Source organism: Puma concolor, chromosome E1 (genome assembly GCF_028749965.1).
Source record: "Puma concolor isolate L17-30 chromosome E1, mPumCon1.1.hap2, whole genome shotgun sequence".
In the NCBI taxonomy this organism is placed as follows: domain Eukaryota; kingdom Metazoa; phylum Chordata; class Mammalia; order Carnivora; family Felidae; genus Puma; species Puma concolor.
In genome coordinates this window covers 14,384,590-14,411,493 of record NC_141680.1, presented here as the reverse complement: position 1 = coordinate 14,411,493, position 26,904 = coordinate 14,384,590, and the positions used below count along the sequence as shown (strand labels likewise).

The window sequence follows — 26,904 nt, the reverse complement described above, 5'->3', positions numbered from 1 at the left end:
ATTGAGACATAGTGACACACTCCTATACTTGTCTCCTGAGGGGACACAGTGGCTCTCAGGGGTAATCTTTCCCACAGTTCTCTTCCAGAGGAAGGAGAGGCAAGATGGTGTCAGGCAGGTGTCTCTATGGCCCCAGTCCTGGGCCGACTTATTCTAGCCTCTTTGTTGGAATGTGGCCCCCTCTGCAATTCAACACAAACTTGGAACCACCACTTGGGATACAAAGACTGTGTGACAGCTAGTCATTGTTCCCGATCCTTCTTCCAAGTTACTCTAAAGCTTTTGTGGTGTTAAGTGTGCAAGGATAAAGAATTCGATTTCATCTTTTCTCTAGGATTTGACTTGAGAAGAGTATTGTAGGTGCTGTACTTTATCTAGCATGCTGATGGCATTCACAGAGATGGATGGGACTTAGATGTTTATCTAGTCTGCTTCATGTATGTGTCACATTTATAACAGGCTTGATTGATGATAATTATCCTATAACTTAGCCCCTTCTGTGGCAGAGAGGTCACTTCCTTTCTTAGAGGGCTGTGGTGAAGTCTGCGAGCTTTGGCTGGGTCCCCATCCGGGCTCTGCCTCTTACTGGCTATAACTGACCTCAGACAGTTATTTAATATACTTTCTCATCGCTAAAATAGGAGTGCTACCTATTTGCTCCTACTACTAATATGCCCATAAAGTTTTTATGAGGATCAAATGAGTTAATCGCTTAAGTGTCCTCAGGAGAGTGTAGCACATAGTTAGTACTTAGTGTTTACTGCTATTTTATTAACTCCTGATCTACTACTGTAGCTGTTGGACACCTCTCCAAAATCTTCCAGCAAACTGTGCACATCTGCCATGGATGTTAAAACAACATGGTTTCACTGCACTTTGCTCTAGACGTGTTTCAAGCCACATCATTCAATGCTCTGTTGTTACTGCCCTGTGTTCAGATCATGCTCCAGTGTCCAAGACTTGGGATCCCCAGGCTCGGATAATAGGACATGTCACGATACTACCTCTTCCTAGTAATCACATTTTGATGTTGACTTCCTTTCCAGATTCTCTTGCTACTTACATATTTCAATTACGAGGAAGCCACAGGGGCAAGGAATTATGCAACGGTACTGGACAGAACTATGAATAAAATGATATTTAACACTAGAATATTTGCAAGTATTATCTGTGGACAGTGGCTACAGCTTTCATTAATTTATGAAAGAATCTTTGACCGTCTCTTCTCCACAAAGAGAAAAACCTCTGTATGGTGACAGAGGCTAAATTGGGTTGTCTGTTGGCAAATCCAGGCTGGAGTAAATCTGTGCCCGTTTAAATATTTTTTTAAAGGAATGATGTATGTGTGACATGTATTTGCAGAGTAAGAGAAAGAGTTACATACTGTAAGAAAAACTTATACTTGCAAACAATTTAAGATAGGAAACAAATTTTTTTATAAATTATTTTTTTCATGTTCTTAAGACATGAAAAATATAGTATAGATCAGAAACAAATTGTGATGAAAATGAAACTGATCTGAAAACAGCAGACAAATGATTAAGAACAAAAATATGAGATTTTAATGGACTTTTTAGGCAGAATTGACATAAAAAAATTAGTAATGTGTAGGACAGGCTTCAGAAGTCCTTTCAGATGAAGATTATAAAAGGAGTTTAAAACAATATTAGCTAGCTGGAATTAAAATAAATACATAAGAAATAGATGGAGTTGAAAACAATAAAACGGAAGAGAAATCTTGGGTGTGGGAAAGAATGTGGAACCCTAATTTAAGAATAGTAGTTGTTCCAGGGCCACCTGGGTGGCTCAGTCAGTTGAGTGTCAGACTCTTGATCTCAGCCCAGGTCTTAATCTCAGGGTTCTGAGTTCAGGCCCCATGTTGGTCTTTACACGGGGCATGAAGCCTACTTAGAATAAGAGTCATTCCAGGGGGAGAAAATCCAAGAACAAATAGAACAAAAGCAACACTTAAAGTTGTAGTAAAATGTAATATTGTAGAGAATCCAGAGTGAAATCCTTACCATACTTTGGAGAGTATTAATGACAATATTCTTAGATGTATCCTAGTGATACATTTTATTGATAGGAATAGCTTTTTATTTTTTTTTTTTTTAAGAATAAAAATTTCAGTGCCAGGGAATAACAGATTTCTTAAAAAAAAAAAAGAAGAAATTCAAACTTGCTTCAGCCTTCTCCCTACAACATACTGATGGCATAAAATACTGAAGTATTATCAGAATTTTAGAAGAAATACTTCACAACCCAAAATTCTATATCCATTAGGTTATTCCTATTGTAAATGTGTTTACAAAATTAAATTAATATAAGAAATACTTTTTTAAAATAGCATTTTGTCAGCACAAGTTTAATTATTGTGAATAACTTGCATTTTAAATCTCTGCATAATTTAGCAAAGACCATGAATTTGAAGACCGGGAAGAAGTGCAGGAAGCAAAACACATTCTGATTTTTGTGTTAAGTTATTGTTTTGTTCTTGACTTTATAAATGAAAAAATGAAGGTTTAAGTATCTAATTCCACTATTTATTTTTTTTTTTTAATTTTTTTTTTCAACGTTTATTTATTTTTGGGACAGAGAGAGACAGAGCATGAACGGGGGAGGGGCAGAGAGAGAGGGAGACACAGAATCGGAAACAGGCTCCAGGCTCTGAGCCATCAGCCCAGAGCCCGACGCGGGGCTCGAACTCACGGACCGCGAGATCGTGACCTGGCTGAAGTCAGACGCTTAACCGACTGCGCCACCCAGGCACCTCTCTAATTCCACTATTTAAATAGGTGTCTCCTAGCAGAATTAAAAAAAAAAAAAGTAGAAGTCACTGTATCAAGTCAAATAAGCTGTGGTCTCTATGACATCACAGAAAGAGATTCTGATTCTCATATTTTCAGTTTAAAAGAAGAAATCTCCCAGAGTCAGATATCTATTTTAACTTTAAATAGAAAGGGAAAATGAGTTTTATTCCAAGTTCTTAGAACTATCAGAGGAAGCTGGCACTACATACAGTCCCAGATATCAAAGGTATGGATTTGAAAACATAATTTAGGTAATTCAGTAATCAATAATTGAGGCCATTGGTTTAACATGCATGACAGACCCTTATGGGTTTAAGATTTCATTCTGTAGAATACAAAAATAATCCTGGAAATCAAGTATCTTGAAAAAATTTCAAGAACATTTTCATATTTAACTGACAATGGAAAAGACACAGCTGAAAATTTTCACACAAGCCTTCATATTAGAAAAGAGAATAAGAAGGATATTTTGTGCATTTTCTCAGCTTAACATCTTATCACGGTAGATCAAGTGAACCACGCCTTTAACTAGACGTACAGCCCAGAATTCCATCTGCCTTCTGCAGCTACAAAGAGCAACTATCCTTTGTTTTTATTTCCTATATCACTTTTGTTAACAGAGAGGGCCTACACTTTAATGATAAACACAGGGGTCCATTAGATGAGACCAGATGGTATGCTGGATGGACAGCTTCCATTTGCTTCTCCAGATCCTTTCCTTCTCTCCATCCTGCTCTGTGCTCTGGAAAGTTGATCAGTATGAATTCACCAGTGGGCTGCTTATCCTCTGCCTTCTGGTGGGATCTAGCCAATCGGAGAGCTGCAGCAGAGTTGGAGGGATGAAAGAGAGTGAGGTTGGAGAATTTTTTCCTAAATATATTGATCTGTGGCTACTGCATCCTTATGTAAATGTCACAGCTCCTGCCAAGCAGCCATCTTTGCACATCTCTGTCTCTCTCTCTGTGCTTTGAAAACTGCTTCCTCCCTTCCCACTTCAGACCTGGGGCATAAAGTCCTTCCTGTTATTTCAAAACTGATTTCTGAATGATGAGTGTCCTCATTGCCATTGAGGTGCATTGCTTCTAGGTCCACTCAGTGGACAGAGCTAAGAAACACATGTATGTATACATACACATAGCACATATACACACACTTCTCTCTCTACCTATCTGTAGTGTATCTATCTATCTATCATCATCATCATCATTTATCTAATCTATCATCTATGTCTCTCATCATCATCTATCTAATATCTATCTATCGATCGATCGATCTATCATCTACTGATATACTTATTATCTTTCTATCTGACTATGTATCCAGCATCTCAGAGCCATGAGTTTACATGTATACCTCCAGTTCCAGTCCAGCACATGGGGTTCATTCTAGCCTTTCCCCTTTCCACATTTGAAATTTCCTCCTGCCAACAGTAAGAAACCTGGCTTTTGTTTTCCACAATTGTAGAAAAGGCATAAAGTAGCTTCAGAATTGCTAGCCCATTCCACCGTGGAAAACAAATCATTAACAGGAATAAAATATAATTTTTATAGGTAAATGTGTTATTAACCTGAGGGTATATAGTCAAAATACTATGAACTATAACATACTATAACATAACATAACATAACATAACATCATAACATAACCACACTGAAAAGGAGCAGGAGAAGTAGACTAAGCAATTCTTGGACACAGTATTTTGACTATATATCCTCATTCTATATTTAAAAAGGGACTGTAAACACATACTCTAGTTATTTCTTTGTTTTTCCTAGTGCTATGGGTTAACAGTTCTAAGACAACTTTATGCATATTCTAAGACTGAGCTTTTCTTTCCAGTGTTTTCCTGGAGGAAGGGCAAGGAAAGCACTGGCCACAGGGATGGATGCTGGTGGGGTGTGGCTGTGCCAGCTCTAGGCTCTGATCATACCACCAGGAGCCATTCTCAGAGGACCAGCGTGGAGCCTCTCTGGGGTAGGGCAACTGCAGAGTCCAGGAGCCGGCGTCATCAGGGATCTGTGGTGAGGCAGCAAGCATGTCCAGAGCCTGGAGTTTTCTGGAACCCACTGTTCCTGGTGCCCCTTAGTCCTCACAGTCATGAGGAACACATCGTGTTCCGATATTCATTCTTCTCTCATCCCTCCACCAAGTTTACAGTGACTTTCGCATAGAAACTGAGGAAAAAAAATCTGATAATGACCATGGCTTCATACATTTTCTTCTGTCTCAAAGGGTGATTCCTTCTATACAACATATCCCAATTTTAGCAGAGACCTTTTGTGAATCAGTTAAAGACTGTCATTTCATATATCAGGAGATGTTTTGGATAGACAGGGTGGCTCTCTAGTTCAGTCCAAGAGACAAGCAGGTAATAACTTTTTTAAGAGGAAATCCCCATACTGTTGGACCACATCCTTCTCCCTTCCCAGAAACTGCTCCTGAGGGGATGTAAAGGGTGTGGGACAATTACTAAGCTTCAAACTCCCTCAAGGCCCCTGGTGCACTCATACTGGGGCTACCTGGGAAGTAAATAAATAACACAAGTCCCCTTCCAGACCAGATCTGAGAACCTAGGGTTACACCAGAGGTCCCGTTTCATGATCAAACACCCTCTTGCCTGCAGCCTTACTGCAGCTGGGGTGTAGGAAAGGCTGGCTGTGGCACAGGCAGGCAATCTGGATACAAGCATGTTCTTACATTCTCTGCTCCAAATAGCATCAGCCTCTGAGTTTTCATGTTAATTTCCAATGATGTAGAGGATGGAAGAAGAGGCAGTGGGCCATTGCTGATGGAGGCTGAGACAGACACAGGCAGGAAGGTAAGATTCACAGCTGAGGTGGGAGAAGCCCCAATACAGCTCCTATGAGCAACAGCAAACACAGACCAAGCATGTCCTAGGTGCAGTGAGGACTATGAGGATAAATAAGGCATCCTCACCATTTCTAAAGGGTCAAAGTCAATGGGGCGCCTGGGTGGCGCAGTCGGTTAAGCGTCCGACTTCAGCCAGGTCACGATCTCGCGGTCCGTGGGTTTGAGCCCCGCGTCGGGCTCTGGGCTGATGGCTCAGAGCCTGGAGCCTGTTTCCGATTCTGTGTCTCCCTCTCTCTCTGCCCCTCCCCCGTTCATGCTCTGTCTCTCTCTGTCCCAAAAATAAATAAACGTTGAAAAAAAAAATTAAAAAAAAAAAAAAAGGGTCAAAGTCAAGTAGAAAAACAAAGACCTAAGTGTTTGATAATGAAAGTATAATGAAATCCTGACATTTGCACTATTTGGGAGGAAGCATGGTGTTAAGTCTTCTCCACCAGAAGACAAGAGATTCACAAGGAAATTTATGAAAGTAACCAAATGAGGGGCACAGAAAATCAGTGATGGGGGAAAGCAGACTATGAAGGCTGTAGGCTGGTGGGTCCTGGAAGGCTTCACAAACAAGGACAGCAGGAGGGGTTAGAGCCCCAGGCTAGGTGGAGGGACTGGCGGGACAAGTGTTTCCTTTCACACACAGAAAACGCCAGGGTGAATCTTTCAGGATGGCTGTGGATTTCATACTCCAGCCCCCATGGGGAGACTCAGAAAGTTGGGTACCATCAAAAAGGGAGTCTGTGTTTTGTCTGAGAATTCCTTCCTACGGGACTGATCCTTGCTTACTACCGACGTGGTCTCAGGTTTAGGTGTAAATGGAGAATTAGTACTCATCACTTCCTTTGTGTCAAGGCAAGCCTACAGTTAGTCATTGCTCCCAGTTGCAGACAATACAAGGTTCTGGACTTCTTGAATATAAGGTCAGCAGATAGAACCCTTCCCTCCACCCACACATGAATTCAGGGAAACTAGCTTTTTGTTTCTCTCACTGTTGTGGGCCTCAGTTTTCTGGAGGTAAAATGGAAGAACTGAATGATCCATCTTCCAGTGTTCATGCCTGCGTTCACCCAGGCATCCTGTGTTTATTGAACATCTCTTTGGTGCCAGACATTATCTTAGGCACTAGGGAATCACACAATGAAGGGAGAACATGATGAAGACAGCACACAGTGACCCTGACTTCTTGAAGCTTTCATTTTGGCGGAGAGGCTGGATTTAATGAAGTAAGTGTTGTAAGTTTTAGCAGTGTTAAAATATGGGCAGTGGAGGTTAATATCGGAACACCCAGCAAGCTGAAGAAAGCTTGAAAAATCATTTAGGGATGTTTGTACTGAGACCTCAGGGATGCACAGGACTTGAGAGAAGGAACAAGGGTGGGAGGTGGTGGTGGAGACAGTGTTCCAGGCAGAAGGAAGAACAATCGAAGATATCCAGAGATGAGGACTAGGGATGGGGTTGAGGGGAGCCTGTGTATTCATATTTGGTGCTGACACAGTAGGCACAGTGTCAGGTTAACAATAGTGGCATTGAATGGACAGGTCACAGGGAGACACTTGGGGTCAGGCAAGCACTGATGCGAGGAATTCAGGAAGCCCTGGGTAGCATCTGTCTGACTGTCAGTGGGAGAGCCCTGAATCAGAGTGGGCAACCAGTTGGCCAGTAGGAAGCTATTTGAGGCCAAGTGTCAGCTCTGCCCAGTCTTTCTCTCCTCCACAGCACAGGGTACCAGTGCCTGGCATTCAGAGTCACAGGATAAAGAGTACACCCAGACTCTGCCACTTAGTGTGCAACCTTGGGACCTCTCACTCAGCCTCTTTGAGCCTCAGCTTCCTCCTCAGCATAGGATGTTAGCATCATCTCCAGTCTCTGGAGGGGATTCAGGAAGTTGAGTCAGGACCCCTAGAATAACTCACTGAATTTAAGTTCCTTGCCTTTAACACGGTCCTCCCCCCACCCTTGTCCCCTTGTCAACAGGGAGGCAGTGGCAGGAACTTGCTCTGCTCAGTTTGCATGTACAGGAAATGCTCTTAAAAAAAAGTGTATTTATTTTGAGAAAGAGAGAGCAAGCAAGCAGGAGAAAGTGCACATGGGGGAGGAGCAGAGAGAGAGGGAGGGAGAAAGAATCCCAAGCCAAGAGCTCGAGGCTGGAATTCACAAATTGTGAGATCGTGACCTGAGCGGAAACTAAGAGTCAGAGGCTTAACCAACGGAGCCACCCAGGCGCACCTCATGTACAGGAAGTGCTTTGAGTCTCAGCGGGCTGGGTCCTGCCCTCTCCAGGTAAGGGGACACGGCTCTCAGAGATGACTGCATCCTGCTGTCCCTGCCCTGTCCGGGATCCAGGCCCTGCTCTCCTTCGCTCCTCAGGGTGACCCTCCCCTCCTCTCTGCTCCTGTCTGCTGCTTGCCGGGACATGTGGCAGCAGGGACAGTGCAGCCCCTTCCCCACAGCTCTCTCCCCTGCTCAGTCTCTGCACACTGTCCTCCCCGGAGACTCTGAGCTTTTCTGGATCCTCCCCAGCGACAGGATCTGTCCTTCATGACAATGACCTGTAACTTCTCAAAGGTAACTCTGCTTTCCTCCCTCTCTCCTTTTGTTAATGGAAGGTTGAATATCTCTTCCATGTGTCATGTGGTATCCTATGTGACCCCCTGTTACAGGTTACAAGTGCAGGGGCGCCTGGGTGGCTCAGTCGGTTGAGTGTCGGACTTCGGCTCAGGTCATGATCTTGCGGTCCGTGAGTTCGAGCCCCTCATCGGGCTGTGTGCTGACAGCTGAGCCTGGAGCCTGCTTCAGATTCTGTGTCTCCCTCTCTCTCTGCCCCTCCCTCGCTCATACTCTGTCTCTCTCTGTCACACACACACACACACACACACACACACACACACACAAATTACAAGTTACAAGTGCATATTGAGTTTCTAGCCTATGACCACCACTCTTTGAGGCAACACAGTTGTGAGCAAGCCAAACAAGGAAATTTCATAGAGAGAAAAAAAGACCAAGGAAAAGGAAACATGTGAACAATATAATGTCAGCGTGTAGTGAGTGCCATGAAATTAATAAGCACTGCCACAGGATGGAGAGAGCACTCAATGGGGTGTGAGAGTGGCTTTTTAAAAGGAAGTTGTCAAGAAAGGACTCTGAGGAAAGATTTTGAGCTGAGATGTAAATGTTGAGACTCAGTAATTAAATTGGAATTCTATTATATTTAGATTTCAACTTGGGGAGGATTAGAATTTTTATGTTATTAAATTCTTCCCAGCTAAGAACATGGTACTTCTTTCCATTTTTTCGTATCTTGACTGATCTTCTTCCATCCAAGTTTCTAGGTTTCTTCCTATAGGTCTTACACTTTCTTGTTGCACTTAGGAGTTTTGCTATTGCCCCTGTGAAATTTTCCCGTTTCTACTTCTAGCTTGTTTTTGCTAGCATGGAGAAAATCTGTCATATAGATCTTTCATCCAGCCTCCTTTATATCATCTTTCTGTATCCTCAGATGTTCCCACCACCCGGGCGTTTGCTTCACACTCAGTAGTATCTGTCCATTGAATGACTGCTGTCCATTGGAACTGGCAATGCCTGAAGGCAGACCTCCCCTTTGAAGGGGGAGGAAGAAGCTTTGCGCTTACCTAGGAGATGAGGGGGCGCAACTTGATGTAATCGAAGGTAAGAACTGAGGTTTTAGATTTTCAGGGCATTGGGTTTGAGTCTTGACTCTACCACTTGCAAACTGTGTGAACTAAACAACTTATTTTTACTTAATTTTTCTAAACACCAGTCTCCTTCTCTATAAATGGTGCTGATAGTTTCTACTTTGTAGTGTGATGTAAAGGTTAAACAAGACAATAACAAGTACACTCAGGAAAGTGCTCTGGAGAGTAAGCTCTCACTAAATGTTGATCACTACTTAAAATTGTTTCAGAAGTGTTTATCTTTGACATTTAAACATTCCAGGATATGACAATTTGCGGGTCTTTTATCCTTCAATAATTATGTGCGGAATTTAGAGAACCATTTAGATTTTCAAATGCAGGACTCTTCCCAATTTAATACGATTTGCATCAGACTCACATATTTTGCTTTATTTTTTAGGGGGTTTCTTAAATTCTTACATTGGAATTTGGTTTTCTAACTGTATTTCCTTGCCCATTATTTTTATCTCTGTTCCTTTCATTTCAAATTTTGGAGAAAATTTCAAGTTTGTATTTTCAAACCGGATGATCTTCGCTGGAGTCTCCATGTTAATATTATTTGTACTTTATGTAGATTTTATAAATTCACATTTTTCTGCTGAAATGTTTTAAAGTAAATTATAGATATCATATTACATCCCTAAATATTCAGCGTATATCTCTTTAAAAAAACCTTTTCCATGTGCCTTACATAGCATTTTCACACCAACCCAATTAATAATCATTTCTTTATTATTATCCACTCCTAGTTTATATTTAAATTTCTCCACTTATCCCCAGAGGTGTCCTTTTCAGTTGGTTTGTCAAAATAGGAATTTTATCCTGGACCTTGTATTGCATCTTGTTGTTATAAATCTTGTTATAGATTCTTCCTCTCTAGTAATTCATTTTTTCCCAGCAGTGACTGACTGAAGTGATTATTCCAGTCTCCTCTTTCTCAAAGTCAGGTTCACTGACAGGGGCAGCGGCATCCCTGGGAGCTTGTTAGAAATGCAGATTATCAGACCCCCTCCCCGCCCCCAGACCCACTGAAATGCAAATCTGCATTGACTTGTGTGCCCCTGGTGACTCATATGCACATAAAAGCTTAAGAGACATTCCTGTGGTGTCCTACCTTTAGGACTTCTGTGAGTGTTTCCTTTTGAAGCCAGCTTCCTCTCACATCCTGTATTTCTGTAACTGGAAGTTATTCTAGCAGTTTGATAACATTTAAGTTAAATGTTTTTGGCTAAAACACATCATGTTATATTGTGTGTCATGATTGGCCGATACTAAGATTCACCACTGGAATTGTGAAATGATAACCTGATTCCTCCATTGTAAAGTCACATTTTCCCCACTTGTGACCAGGAAAGAATCTGCGTGGTGTTAATTTGACATATACAAATATCCAGTTCCCCATCAACCATTCACTGAATGGCTTTACCCCCGTTTGATATCCTCTTTATTCTTACCTGAATCAATGCTTTACTTAGGGTTGTAAAGTGTTCCTCATATTGGTCTTAAACACTTGTTTTTAAGTGTTTTTTTTTTCTCCTAGGTACTTAGCCTTTTTCGTTTGCTATTATAAATGGGTTATTCTCTTTCAAAACATCTCCTAACTGGATATTGTTTTTATGTATGGATAGACTGATTCATTTATGTCGATTCTACATGTTACTATTCTCACTAGTCTTAATGTTTTTCAGTTGACTTTCTTATGTCCTCCAGAAATCTTTTTTTGTACAATACTTATCAGATTTTAAAATCAGCATTATCCCTGCTTTATGATAAGATTTTGGAAGTTTGTCTTCTCTTTCTATATTCCGACTAGAAAAGGAGATTGCCAGGGCACCTGGGTGGCTCAGTCAGTTAAGCACCTGATTCTTGATTTTGCCTCAGATCATGATCTCAAGGTTCTAAGATTGAGCTCTATGCTGTCAGCACAGAGCCTGCTTGGGATTCTCTCTCTCTTTATCTCTCTGCTCTGTTCTCTCTGTCTCCCTCTCCCTCTCTCAAAATAATACATAAATTTAAAAAAAAAAAAAAAGGAAAGGAAAAGAAATTGTCTATCTTTTAAAGTTTGTGGGATCTCCTGTTCAACTCGGTGATCCTGACACTTCTTTAGGGAGCGGCTCTTTGACAGGTAGGCTATATTGTATTTTTGTTGGTTGTTTTCCACCGTCCCTGAAGGAGGATTACGTTTGATCCTTGAACAATGTCAGGGTTGGGGTGCTGAACCGCCCAATATGAAAATCTGTCCCTAACTTTAGACTCTCCCCAAACTTAACTATTAACAGCCTACTGTTGACCAGAAGCCTTACTCATAACATAAACATTCAATTAATACATATTTTGTTATGTTATATGTATTATGTGCTGAATTCTTACAGTAAGGTAAGCTCGAGAAAAGAAAATGTTATTAAGAAGATCATAAGGAAAACACATTTATAGTACTGTGCTATAAAAAAATCTCTTTGTTAGTGCAGAGCCCCATGTGGGGCTTGATCTCATGAACCATGAGATCAAGACCTGAGCTGAAATCAAGAGTAGATACTTAACTAACTGAGCCACCCAAGTGACCCAACATGTATTTTTTTTTTTTTTTTTTTTTTTTTTTTTTGGTGGAAGGTGGTTGGCTTATACTTTTCACCTCTACCAGGGTTAATTTTGGTACATCGTAGTCTCCAAGGATTTTTCATTTCATCTAGAATTACAAATTGATTTGCATGGACTCTAGCTAAATAGTCTTGTGATTTTAAATAATTTCTTTTTCAGTTTATGTCCCCCTTGTCATTTCTTATTTAGTTTATTTGTGTGTTTCTCTCCCTACTCCTCCCCTTTTATTGTTGCTTGATTGGGTTAACAAGTGACTTATCTCTTAGATTGATTTTTTCCAGTATGTACAATTCACATACCATCCAATACATGCAAAGTGTGCAGTTCAATGGCTTTTATCATATTCTGTATTCACTGAATTGTACAACAATCACCATAATAAGTTTACAACATTTTCATCACCCCCAGAAAAAACCCTACACTTCTTAGCTATCACCCCCACGTGTCCATCCCTCCAAGCCTTAGGCAGTCACCAATCTACTTGCTGTCTCTCTACATTTGCCTGTTTGGGAAATTCTATCAAAACTGAATTATACAATATGTTGTCCTGTGTCTGGCTTCTTTCACTTAGTGTAATGTTTTCAAGGTACACCCATGTTGTAGCATGTAGAAGTACTTCATTTCTTTTTAATACAAAATACTATTTCATTTTATGGATATGCTATATTTTATTTATCCATTCACCAGTTGATGGACATCTGGGTCATTCTCAGTTTTTCTGTTATGAATGATGCTGCTACGAACATCTGTGTACAAGTTTTCGTGTGGATGTATGTTTTCATTTCTCTTGGGTATACTTAGGAGTGGAATTGCTGGGTCATATGAGTAATTCTATGGTTAGCCTTTTGAGAAGCCTTTTGTAGACTGTTTCCCAAAGACACTGAAACATTTTACATCCACACTAGCCATGTATAAGGGTTCCAAGTTTTCCCGACCCTCCACAACACTTCTTATCTGATTTACTGATTCTAGCCATTCTAGAGGAGAGTGAAGTGGTGTCTCATTGTGGTTTTGATGTGTGTTTCCCTGATGGCTAATGACATGGAACATTTTTTATGTTCTTATTGACTGTCTTCTTTGGGGAAATGTCTACACAGATCCTTTGCTCACTTTAAAATCATAGTAGTTGTCTTTCTGAGCTGTGATTTTTCTTTTTATATTCCAGATGAAAATCTCTTATCCGATATATGATTCGCAAAATTTTCTCCCACTTTATGGGTTGTCTTTTCACATTCTTTTGACTTCCAGTAGCATGATAGTTCTCCATCCCCTCACTTTCAATCTGAAGGTGTCCTCAGGTCTATAATGAGTCTCTTGTAGACAGCAAATAGATGGGTCTTGTTTTTTTTTTTATCCATTCTGATACCCTATGTCTTTTGGTTGGAGCATTTAGTCCATTTACATTCAGTGTTATTATAGAAAGATATGGGTTTAGAGTCATTGTGATGTCTGTAGATTTCATGCTTATAGTGATGTCTCTGGTACTTTGTCTCACAGGATCCCCCTTAGGATCTCTTGTAGGGCTGATTTAGTGGTGACAAATTCCTTCAGTTTTTGTTTGTTTGGGAAAACCTTTATCTCTCCTTCTATTCTAAATGACAGACTTGCTGGATAAAGGATTCTCGGCTGCATATTTTTTCTGTGCATCACATTGAAGATTTCCTGCCATTCCTTTCTGGCCTGCCAAGTTTCAGTAGATAGATCCGTCACTAGTCTTATCGGTCTCCTTTATATGTTAGAGCATGTTTGTCCCTAGCTGCTTTCAGAATTTTCTCTTTATCCTTGTATTTTGCCAGTTTCATTATGACATGTCGTGCAGAAGATCAATTCAAGTTACGTCTGAAAGGAGTTCTCTGTGCCTCTTGGATTTCAATGTTTTTTTCCTTCCCCAGATCAGGGAAGTTCTCAGCAATGATTTCTTCAAGTACACCTTCAGCACCTTTCCCTCTCTCTTCCTCCTCTGGAATCCCAATTATGCATATATCATTACGTTTAATTGTGTCACTTAGTTCTCTAATTCTCCCCTCATACTCTTGGATTTTTTTAACTCTCTTTTTCTCAGCTTCCTCTTTTTGCATACTTTTATCTTCTAATTCACCTATTCTCTCCTCTGCCTCTTCAATCCGAGCTGTGGTCGCCTCCATTTTATTTTGCAGCCCATTTATAGCATTTTTTAGTTCCTCCTGACTGTTTCTTAGTCCCTTGATCTCTGTACTAATACATTCTCTGCTGTCCTCTATACTTTTTTCAAGCCCAGCGATTAATTTTATGACTATTATTTTAAATTCATTTTCTTTTACATTGCTTAAATCGTTTTTGATCAGTTCATTAGCTGTCACTACTTCCTGGAGTTTCTTTTGAGGAGAATTCTTCCGTTTCGTCATTTTGGATAGTCCCTGGAGTGGCGCAGAACTGCAGGGCTCTTCCCCTGTGCTGTCTGGAGTAACTTGTATTGGTGGGTGGGGCCACAGTCAGACCTGATATCTGTCCCCAGACCACCGCTAGGGCCACAGTCAGACTGGTGTGTACCTTATCTTCCCCTCTCCGGGGCAGGACTCACTGTGGACTGGTGTGGCCCCTGTCTGGGCTACTTGCACACTGCCAGGCTTGTGGTGCTGCTTTGATGGGATCTGGCGTATGAGCCGGGGTGGATCAGCAAGGTGCACAGGGGTGAGAGGGGCAGACTCAGCTCGCTTTGCCTTGGCGGGGGGAGGGGGGGCTCCGCTTTGGGAGGGGCCCCTCTTCCATGGGCCTGTTGTCTACGCTTGGCTCCAGAGAGTCCATTCTGCTAGTCTTCTGGCGGCTTTCTGGGTTATTTAGGCAGATGTGGGTGGAATCTAAGTGGTCAGCAGGACGCGGTGAGGCCAGCATCTTCCTACGCTGCCATCTTCTTTCCCACATCTCTTTTCACATTCTTGATGGTGTCCTTTGAAGTACAAATGTTTTAAGTTCTGATGAGATGCAGTTTTGGGTTGTTTTTTTTTTTTTTTTTTTTGAGTGTGCTTTGGTGTCATATCTAAGACACTATTGCCTAATCCAAAGTCATGAAGATTTATGTCTATATTTTCTTCTAAGATTGTTATATTTTTAACTCTTACAGCTAGGTCTTCAATCCATTTTGAGTTACTTCTGTCTGATCTAAGGTAGGGGGTCCCAATTCATTCTTTTGCAAATGGATACCCAGTTGTCCCAGCACCACTTGTTGAAAAAGACCAAAAAACTGTTTTGTTGTTGTTCTGTGTTGGTTTTACTTTATTTGTTTTCTGATTTTAAACTCCACGTTTGCTTTAATATTGTCCACATACAGTTTATTTTTGTTGTTCATTTTGTGTCAGGTGTCTAATTCATGTATTATTTACTCTTACTCACATAAGTGTTTAAGGCAATGAATTTTCCTTTGATTACTTTGATTATATTGCATAGACTCTGATACACAGCATTGCTATTATTGTTTTCTAAAACTCTGAAATTTAGGTTTTTATTTCTCTTTTGGACTTGAGAGTTAATAGAGGTATTTGAAACTTTTTTCCAGGTTGAATGGCTATTTTTGTTTTTTGACTTTGTTAATAATGTCTACTTTTGTTGCAATTTTGTCAGAGAATTGAGTTATTACTGCTTTGTGGAATTTTTTGAAGTTTTCTCTATGGCCTTGTGTATTGTCTATTTTTTAGATGCTCTTTAGGAACTTGAAAGTAAAGTGTATTTATTACTATTACTGGAACACAGTGATACATGTTATATATACACATTTACATATACATACATATATATTTATACTTAAAATTCATATACATACATTCACACACATATCTTATTAATTTGTTTAGTATTCTCTGTTCTTTTTTTAAAGTGTTTTTAAGGATAAATTTTTTTTTTGAGTAAACTCTACCCCCAATTGGGGTTTGAACTCATGACCCCAAGATAAAAAGTCATATGCTCCACCAACTGAGCCAGCCAGGTGCCCCTCTTCTTATTTACTTTTTATTTTTATTATTTTTTTAACTTTTTATTTTATGTATTTATTTTTTTTAATATGAAATTTATTGTCAAATTGGTTTCCATACAACACCCAGTGCTCATCTCAACAGGTGCTCTCCCCAATGCCCATTACCCACTTTCCCCTCCCTCCCACCCCCCCATCAACCCTCAGTTTATTCTCAGTTTTTAAGAGTCTCTTATGGTTTGGCTCCCTCCCTCTCTAACTTTCCCCCCCTTCCCTTCCTCCATGGTCTCGATCCACGTTGGAGGACGGATGTATCTTTCTAGACTAATAGCCCTGGCCCTCTGCTCTCCTTATACCTGGAGTGACTTCTCTAAATGCTGAATTTTGGGCCTTAGCTTCTCTGTTCTCATTAGGAATCTGATCACTTTCAGGAAAAACTCACTTTGTTTTGTTCTTCCACATTTCATGTTTTACTAATGCAGGCTCTTCCCCTGTGCAGTGGCCCATGATAGTCCAGCTAAGCCTGTGAAAGGGAAAATAGATTTAATTTTGGAGGAGTATTACAAAACTCACTTAGTGAACACAGCTGAGTTGGATTCTCCAACCTAGTCTTTTTCAGTAACAAAGATGATTCTTTTTCTCCATCTGACTGACCGACTCCATGACTAACCCTCAGTTGGTTCCATGCATGGGAAAGTGCGATTTTCATGTATTGAGCCCACTCAAGCACTGAGAGCACCTCCTGCTCAAAATAGCTTTTGTGGTCCTTCTAACATACAGAATAAAGTTCCAGATTCTTTACTTTCCATTCCAAACACTCCCAAATTTGACTCTTAGTTCCCTTTCTAACATTCTCTTACATTACAATCCCTCCTCTACCTCACGCTCGAAACCTATCCACCCCATCTCTGACCCTGTCTAGGGCTTCCTACTGCCTGGCCTTTGTTCAAGAGTGTGCCTCGATAGGCTGCCCTCATCCATCTGCTAAGATCCTGAACTACATTTATGGCCCAGAAAGCCTTCCTTTTCTGCCTCAGTCTGCTTTGTCTCAGAAATGTGTGTGTGTGTGTGTGTGTGTGTGTGTGTCTGTGTGTCTGTGTGTCTGTGTGTGTGTCTGTGTGTACACAACCAGTTTTGGAGATTTTGGAGATTGGAGATTATGGTTTCTTTTTTGTTATCACAGATAACTGAAGAAGAGTTACCTGTACATATCTTTATTAAAAAGCTGATTGTTAAATTGATTTCTGACAGAATGGATGATATGAAATTTTGGGCATGGAGGATCAGAACAGATTGTCTGGGGTCTGAGAGTGATTTGTGGGCAGTTGAATGGGTAGAGAACCCTGAATCAAAATATTATAGGACTTAGGGGTACCTGGGTAGCTCAGTTGGTTAAGTGTCCAACTTCAGCTCAGGTCATGATCTCATAGTTTATGAGTTTAAGCCCCGCATTGGGCTCCGTGCTGACAGCTCAGAGTCTGGAACCTGTTTCTGATTCTGTGTCTCCCTCTCTCTCTGCCCCTTCCTGCTTGTGCTCTCTTTCTCTCTCTCTCTCTCTCTATCAAAAATAAATGAAAACATTAAAAATTTTTTATAGGATTTCAACATAGCCAGTTATGTCTATCCCATTAGATTGAAAATTCTCCACAGGTAAGGATTATCAGTGTCTTATTTGCCTGACACTCTACCAGGTCCAGAGCTGGTGCTTAGTCTCTGTGGAATGAATGAATAAATGAATGAGTGAATGAATGAAAACTTCTTGATGCCCTTGAGAGTATAGCTGAAGAAACAGAAATTACAACTAAAGAAATCTGGGACAGAACGGAGTGTGGAGAAATAAACCAGGAAAGAAATCTACTTTAATTCTCTTCAATTGTGTCTCTCACACTTCCTAGCACATTGTATTTAGTAAGTTTTAATAAAAATATACAGTGCACACAATGTGTGATCAGTACAGATACAATACGGTCATTCATTCTTCTCTCGGGTTCAGAGAATGGCATACCTATCAATCATCTAGAGTAAAGTATGTTTAGAGAGTTTTAGTGGGTCTCAGTGGAGGTCTCTTTCTCTAGCTTCTGGGCTCATGGCAGGAGGGAACCAGACCAGCATCTTGGAGTTCCTCCTCTGGGGACTCTCCGAGCGGCCAGAGCAGCAGCGCATCCTCTTCCTGCTGTTCCTGTGCATGTATGTGGTCACCGTGACTGGGAACCTGCTCATTGTTCTGGCCATTGGCACTGACGCACGTCTTCACACACCCATGTACTTCTTCCTCGCCAGCCTGTCCTGTGCTGACATCCTTTTCACCTCTACCACCGTGCCCAAGGCCCTGGTGAATATCCAGACCCAGAGCAGGTCCATTTCCTATGTGGGATGCTTGGTCCAGCTCTACTTCTTCTTGACTTTTGGGGACATGGACATCTTTCTCCTGGCCACAATGGCCTATGACCGCTACGTGGCCATCTGCCACCCTCTCCACTATAAGATAGTCATGAGCCGCCAGCGCTGCACCCTCCTGGTTACTGCCTGCTGGGTCCTTACGAGTCTTGTTGCCATGACCCACACTTTCCTCATCTTTCGGCTTTCCTTTTGCTCTAAGAAGATCATTCCTGACTTCTTCTGTGATCTGGGACCTCTGATGAAAGTGTCTTGCTCTGACACTCAGGTCAATGAGCTTGTGCTGCTCTTCTTGGGAGGAGCAGTCATTTTAATCCCCTTTATACTCATCCTGGTCTCGTATATCCACATTGTTTCAGCCATCCTCAGAGTCCCCTCTGCCCAGGGAAGGCACAAAGCCTTTTCTACATGTGGGTCCCACCTTGCTGTTGTTGCCCTCTTCTTTGGGACAGTGATCAGGGCTTATCTGTGCCCCTCATCCTCTTCCTCCAACTCCATAGAAGAGGATACGGCTGCTGCTGTCATGTACACAGTGGTAACTCCCCTGCTGAACCCCTTCATTTACAGCCTGCGGAACAAGGACATGAAGTGTGCCCTGGCGAGATGTCTTAGGGGCAAAGTCTTCTTTTCCTTGGGCCAGGGACCTCCGAGGTGATACTGCAGGTGTCCTCCATGCCCTCCAGGGAAGTCTCTACCTCAGGCTTTTCTCTAGATCCTCACCTCAGAAGTCTCTACCTCAGGCTTTTCACTTCTGATGCCCACATATGTCTATGACAACTCCCCTCCCTGAGTCCCTTCATGACTTTGATATTGTTAAGGAAAATCAAGATTTTGCTTCGTGCTTTAAAGTTAATATGTTAAGAGTTGCTTATTTACTCATTTATTTTACTTATCACTTTTCACAAGGAGAAATGTCTTTTGCAATGTTTCTAATTCTAAAAGTCGGTGCAGCCTTTTATTCTAGTTCACTAAAATTCAATTAGCAAGGTCATGGAAAGTGGGCCAATGATCAGAATATTAGCAAGTAAGGTCAATATTGGATGGCAAAGAGTTTATGACTCTAAATAAATAAATATATATATTCTATAATAAAGGGACTCCATTTGCTCTTAAAATCCATTGAGTTTCACTTATTCCCAACTAGGGTAGGTATACCCCATAATTCAGAATAGCCTTCAAGGTGATGGCCAGTTATGAGCTGGAAAGTTTTAAGCAAAAGGGTAGTGAGACAAGACACAGTCCCCATTACTGTAGGTTGTCCCAAGGTTCTAAATAAAGTTTGTTATCTCTACTCTCCACTGGTAGAATATATAAGACCTTCATGCCTGAAGGGTGTGAGTTCTTACTCTTGTCTTTTTGTAGCAGGTGACTGAAATTGTTCATTCACATTTATTACTGTACATGGAAGCACTAAGAAATACCCAAGTGAATACCCTAGGTTTAAGGCATATTATTTCCTGTCCCCAAGTAGTAGCAACCCTATCTTCCTGCTAATCATTGTCAATAGTCCTAGTTAGGAAAGTGACACCCATCTTTTCCTGTGGGCCTACTGTATAAGGAGCACAAAATGTCAGAAGGCAATCACAGCTTTTATTTAGTGGATTCCTTCAAGGGAGTGAGGTTTTTACACTTTGTTCAAAACGGTAAAAGGGACAAAGGACTAGTGTCTAGAATGTATAAAGATGTTTCAAAATACAACAGGTAAAAAAATACAATCAGGAAATAAGCAAAAGATATGAGCAAACATTTCACGGGGGATACACAGATGGCAAATAAGCACATGGAAAGATGTTCGGCACCATTAGGGAAAGGCTGATTGAACCACATTTGTCAGAATAGCTAAAATAAACAGTGACAACATCAAATGCTGGTGAGGATCTAGAGAAACTGCACCACTCATACTTTGCTGGTGGGAATGTAAAATGTTACCGCCAGTCTACACAGTAGTTTGGCAGGTTTTTTTTTTTTTTCAACGTTTATTTATTTTTTTTGGGACAGAGAGAGACAGAGCATGAACGGGGGAGGGGCAGAGAGAGAGGGAGACACAGAATCGGAAGCAGGCTCCAGGCTCTGAGCCATCAGCCCAGAGCCTGACATGGGGCTCGAACTCACGGACCGCGAGATCGTGACCTGGCTGAAGTCGGACGCTTAACCGACTGCGCCACCCAGGCGCCCCATTGGCAGTTTCTTATAAAACTAACATGCAAGTACTATACAACCCAACAATTGCATTCCCTGGAATTTATCCCAGAGAGAGAAAAACTTATGTTTATTAAAAAACCTGGACACAAATGTTCATAGAAGCTTAATTTTATCTTATTTTAACGTTTATTTTTTGAAAGACAGAGAGAGACAGAATGTGAGCGGAGGAGGGGCAGAGAGAGAGGGAGACACAGCTTCCAAAGCAGGCTCCAGGCTCTGAGCTGTCAGCACAGAGCCCCTTGTGGGGCTCGAACTCACAAACCCGCAAGATTATGACCTGAGTGGAAGTCAGATGCTTAACCGACTGAGCCACCCAGGTGTCCTGAAGCTTTATTTTAAAACCAGCAAAGGAGAGGCATCTGGGTGGCTCAGTTGGTTAAGCATCCGACTCTTGCTTTCAGTTCGGGTCATGATCTCATGGTTTCAGGAGTTTGAGCCCCATGTAGGGCTCCGTGCTAATGGCATGGATCCTGCTTGGGATTCTCTGTCTCCTCTCTTTCTGTCCCTCCCTCCCTTGCACTGTCTCTGTCTCCCTCAAAATAAATAAATAAACTTGAAAAACAAGAAAACCAACAAAGGAGTAATAGCTAGAATTTATAAGAAGCTTCTGCCAAAGGAAGATAGAAATAAAATCTAGAACAAAGATGGGTAAAGTATATAAGAAGGAAATTTCATAAAGAGAAACCCAAATTGTTAACAAAATATGAAGAAATGTTAAACCTCACTGGTAAATCAGAAAGTAATGGGATGATCTTTACACCAATTGGACCGTCAAACTAGAGTCTGATGATACTCAGCTGGTGAGAATATGAGAAAAGTAGAAACAGCATGTACTATGATGGGAAGGTAAACTAGTAGAGACAATCAAAAGAGCAGTCTATCAGTCCTTGACAAAATTAAAATTAAATATGTCTAGCAAAATTAAAATTATATATATTTATAGATGTATTTTTATGTATTTCGATATAAACATACTTTTTCAAAACTAAAATTAACTATATAGAGCAAAATTAAAATTAAATGTATATATATGAAATATATATAAAATTCTGCTAAGTACCTATAGATTTCTCTCCTGATTATCTCTACTAGGATATACATTATATGTATATATAGTGTATATATACACATATCCATCCATCCATGAATCTATCTATCTATCTATCTATCTATCATTATCATCTGTCTATCTCCTATTACCTAGTAGCCTCATTCCTGGGTGTATGCTTAAGAGAATATGTCTTAGAGTCTATAGAGAAACATACACAAGGCTATTCATCACAGTGTTATTTATAGCAGTGTGGAGTTAGGTGTTCACCACTTTGGCAAATGGATAAATAAAATCTGGTGGATGCATACAGTGGACTACTAGGTAAAAGAAGTATCACTCTAGGTATACATAGAGCCACATGAATAGATGTTCTCTATAATTTTTTAAAGTGAGGGGGGCACCTGGGTGGCGCAGTCGGTTAAGCGTCCGACTTCAGCCAGGTCACGATCTCGCGGTCCATGAGTTCGAGCCCCGCGTCGGGCTCTGGGCTGATGGCTCAGAGCCTGGAGCCTATTTCCGATTCTGTGTCTCCCTCTCTCTCTGCCCCTCCCCCATTCATGCTCTGTCTCTCTCTGTCCCAAAATAAATAAACGTTGAAAAAAAAAAATTTAAAGTGAGATTACAAATACATGGGCTGGTAGATAGAATAAAAATAATCGTGTATCTACTATTCAGCTTAGTAATCTTAAAATGTCATTTTGTGTGTATTTGTGTGTGTGTGTGTGTGTGTGTGTGTGTGTGTGTGTGTATTTATTTAGTTAGTTAGTTTTAAGGTTTATTTATTTATTGTCAGAGGGTGGAGGAGAGAATCCCAATCTGCACTGTCAGTGCAGAGCCCAATGCAGAGCCCAAACTCACAAACCGTGAGATCATGACCAGAACTGAAATCAAGAGTTGGTTGGATGCTTCTAGCCCTTTATCTGATATATCATTTGCAAATATCTTTTCCCATTCCATTGGTTGCCTTTTAGTTTTGTTGATTGTTTCTTTGCAGTACATAAGCTTTTTATCATGATGAAGTCCCAATAGTTCATTTTTGCTTTTAGTTCCCTTGCCTTTGAAGATGTGTTAAGCAAGAAATTGCTGTGACTGAGGTCAAAGAGGTTGTTGCGATGAACCATGGGAATCTACCCCCAAAAACCAAGAGCACACTTGGCAGACTGTATGTTAGCCAATTTGACAATAAACTATATTAAAAAAAAAAAAAAAGTTGGAGCCTGAACTGACTGAGCCACCCAGGTGCCCTTGTGTGTGTGTGTGTGTGTGTGTGTGTGTGTGTGTTTAAATAAAACATTAGAATTACAGTTGAGAGAACTTTTGAACTCCTAATCCCATGTTAGTTTTTCCTTCTCCAGAGGTAATCACTATCTTTAACTTTGTATTTGTCATACTTATGCATGTTTTTATAATTTTACTTGAAAGTTGTGCACCCACAAAAGGAGTTAGCATTGTTTTTCATATTTCAAAATTTTATTTCAATGGTATCATCCAGTATGTATTCTGAAACTTGCTATTTTCACTCAGATTATGTCTTTGAGATTTGTCCATGTTGATCCACATACTCAAGTTCATTATTTTTCCTGCCGTAATAGGTTTATGCTACTATTTGTCTACCTATCCTCCTGTTGAAGGATATTTCGGTTATTTCTAGCTTTCACCATTGTAAACAATGCTGAAATGAACTTTCTTGTACATTTCTCTTTGGGTACACGAATGAAAGTTCTCTAGAGTATATTGATAAGTATGAATTGCTGGAAGGAGGGCGAGGTGCACCTTAAATCCTACTAGTGCATGCTGTTGGTGCTTTTCACTGGTTGGTTCATCCCTGCCTACCAGCTGCTGTGAATGTTGGCTGCTAATGACTATGACTACCCTTTCTCTGGTGGTAGAAGTTAAGCACCCCCCCCCCCTTACTGCCCTGGGAAGTAGAGGGGGAGCCAGTGGCCAAGGACTGGCTGACACTAGGTAGACAAAGCTAGCTCCTTACCTCTGGATGGATTTGATTCATTGGATGCAATTTATGTTCTTGAGTTCCTCTGAAGACCAGGCTGAAACTAATGTACTGAGTCCCTACTTACCCCCATCTTCTTCTGAGGGCACTCCTTCGATAGACCACTCTCACAATTCCCATAAGCCAGGGAACCTGACCCAAGGTAATAATAATGTTTTGCCAAAGACTCTCCAAAATGGTTGTATCAATTTATGCAGTTGAGCTGAAGCTCAAAGGCTGAGAAAGAGAAAGACATTCAAGGAGTTGAAGAAAGAGTTCCAGGCAGAGGGAAAACAAAGACAAAAGCTCTGAGATGAAATAGCTCTGTAAATTCAAAGAACTGAGAGAAAGTACCGCTGAAGTTTTGGGAACAATAGAAAGAGAAGGATAGTGGTTAGGCTTGTAGATACGTGTAGGAGTGAGGCCAGGCAGGACTTATAGGCTGTTTTACATTTTTTCTAATAGTAATAGGAAGTTCTTGAGATGAGTTAAGCAGGAAAGTGATAGGGACCAGCTTAAGCTTTAAGAAAATTACTCTGGTGTATATAGAGAATGGATTGGAAAGAGGTAAGAGAAGCAGGGAGTTGGTGTCCATAGAGCAAGGAGAATGGATCATAAAAAATAGTGTTAGTGCAAAAAGTAAGAAACATGATGGGATCTACAACATAATATTCTTTGTGTATATAAAACACACGACATACAAACAGATGTATTCTTCGGGGATACATGTGTATATCGAAGTGGCTGCCTATGTAGGGGAAAAAGAAGTGAGTGGAGATTGGAGCTTATAAAGGACAATGAAGCCAGAGACATGCTTTGCAAGGAATGGAGGTGATTATGTGCCTTGAATCGGGGTCTATAATTTACTCAATTCTACACCCAAAGAAAACAAAAATCGAGACAGCAGCAACCACTTTCCCCACCACTATTTTCCCTCTCTTGGAGATCCCTGTTTGGGATGGGGAAAGGTCAAAGATTGTGCCACACTTTGCTTCAGAGAGTAATAACTTATTGTTCTGAGGGCCTCCGGGACCAGGTTCTCAGAGAGACATTAAAAATAATCTAACCTTTTACTTACTATGTGGCTTCACTGGGTTGCAGAGACTTTCCCTAGTGATCGATTCAACATCTTAGTCAGAACCTGAAAGCCAAAAGAAGCAGAAATTCTCTGGAGCCTCATTAGTGAGGAAGCAGATGGAGCCTTGAGGCAGTCTGATGACTGGTTCTGGTGCGATTCCCCTGATGCAACTTCGTAGCCTAATTCCTCAGTTCCCTGGGGGGTTCCATGAAGCCAGCTCTGTCTCTGGGTTCCAAGAGAATCCAGGCTGAGATATCTTGTCTTTGCACAAGTTTATGTCCTGGTCCCAGGAGACCTGGAAACCAACTTCTCCCATATGTGGTGTAGCTCTGTGACCTCATCACCCAGGGCAGGGATCGACACCCATTAGGTGTCAGCAAATGTCTGCAGATAAAAAGTGAGTGCCTGAATACTTGACTGAGGACAAGGGCCTTGATATTTTCCTTTAAGTGCTCATGAAAGCGTATGGCATACTGTCCAGATGTATTTGTCAACTCATGTTCAAAGAATTAGTTAAGGTTGCTTCTTTGTGTCTCTGTGTAGCTTTGAGAGACTTAAAGTCCTGGTGACTAGCAATCATGTTTCTGGAGGACTGTATGTCAGTTTTATCCAATGTCATGCTGCTCTGAGGGACTTCAGAGACTCCTCCGGATACTGTTCAAGAAACTCCCAATCCCAAATGTATTGGGCAAGCATCCATGGACCGTAGTAGTTTCTCAGTGATTAGCATCTGAGCTGAGGAGTATGGAGGAAGCCAAATGTTGCTGAATGGAACCTTAACCAAATAACCTCCCAATAGGCAAACACTAGCAATGTCTTCTAGGCCCCAAATCTTGGGCTGGGGCCTGCAGACCTTGAGAGGAATGAGTGATTCTCACCCAGAGATACCCTAGATCTTGGTCCATTGGGAAACAAGCATAAGTAAATATCACCTCTAATCCCATCACCCAGAGACAACTGCATGCCACATATTGGTATATTTACTTTTAATATTTGTGTGTACATATAGAAAGTGTTCCTTCTTGTTGTCTTATCACATAAGAAATTTCATGCTCATAAATGTGATGCCTAATATTTCACCTGTCATAGGTACCATCATATGCTTAAGCATTTCCTAGTTGATGGGCATTTAAGCTCTTTTATTTTTAAAGTTATAAACAGTATTGTGATAGATATCTTTGTTTATAAGCTGATTCCATTTTGAATGATTTATCAGGACATGTATCCCTAGCCATGGAATTATAGGGTCAAATTATATGTCTCCATGGCTCTAATCATCTTTTCTTTTCATTTGAGAGAGAGAGAGAGAGAGAGCGAGAGCGCATAAGAACTGGGGAGAGGGGCAGAGGGAGAGAGAGAATCTGAAGCAGGCTCCACACTCAGCACAGAGCCTGATGTGGGGCTTGATCCCATGACCCTGGGATCATGACCTGGGCTGAAATCAAGGGTCAGACCTTCAACGGACTGAGCCACCTAGGTGCCCTTCTAGGTATCTTTTATATGCTAATGTCTTCCAAATGTGTGCCACCACCTAAGAGGTTTTATACCTTAATACCTTCTTGCCATCTACCCTGCTCACCTCTCAGAAACTCAAACTCTTCTCTATATTAATTCATTATGCTCCCTCCCCAGGTCCCCCAAGTCAGAAATAAAGGATCATCCTTGATTTTAACCTTTCTTGTACCTCTAAGATCCAGTCCCCTCTTGAGGCTTCACGATTTCATCTCCAAACATAGCTAGATCATCTCTTTTCCTATCTCTCCTGCTCCCATCCTAGCTCAGGCCACCTTCCCTACTTGCTGGGCCGCTGCTCTCTCTGCTTCTGTTCCTGTCTGTCTCCAGCCCAGTCTCCTTGCAGCAACCAGAGTGGTCCATTCAATCTAAACCAAACCATCCCGCTCCCCCAGCTGAAAATGCTTCAGTGGCTTCTCGTTGAAGTTATGGCATGAAAACCAGGATGACTTTCTGGCTTGATCTGCCCTTACACACCTCTCCATCTCAACCTGTTCTACTCACAGCCTTGCTAACAAACCACTAGCACTGACATTCTTTCAGCCCTCAAACACATGTCTGTGGTTTTGAAGATCCTGTTCCCTCTCTCTGGAAGGCTCCTTCCCCGACTCTCAGAGGAGCTGGCACCCTCTTGGCCCTCCGGTGGCAGCTTGAACGTCTCTCAGACACACTTTCCCTGACCAACCAATCTATGAAAGTGGCCACTCCTCCTCCAGTTATTCTCTGTCTCAGATTATGGTTTCCTGGGGACACTCATTGTCGTGATTAG

At 41.2% G+C, this 26,904-nt stretch overlaps 2 protein-coding genes across 2 annotated transcripts in view; both read left to right on the top strand.

The window, feature by feature from the left end:
- Positions 1-7,973: 7,973 nt before the first annotated feature.
- The window catches only part of LOC112854841 (olfactory receptor 1D2), a 28,696-nt gene continuing 9,765 nt past the window's right edge, over positions 7,974-26,904 (top strand). Inside the window, exons 1-2 of the mRNA XM_086686311.1 lie at positions 7,974-8,234; positions 8,330-9,338. The gene's annotated coding sequence lies outside the window, so the exon portion shown is untranslated. The remainder of the gene's footprint in view (positions 8,235-8,329; positions 9,339-26,904) is intronic.
- On the top strand, positions 17,985-18,980 carry LOC112854850 (olfactory receptor 1P1-like). The gene has a single exon (XM_025918409.2). It carries the CDS (start codon positions 17,992-17,994, stop codon positions 18,955-18,957), a length of 966 nt encoding a protein of 321 aa, XP_025774194.1. The 5' UTR covers positions 17,985-17,991; the 3' UTR covers positions 18,958-18,980.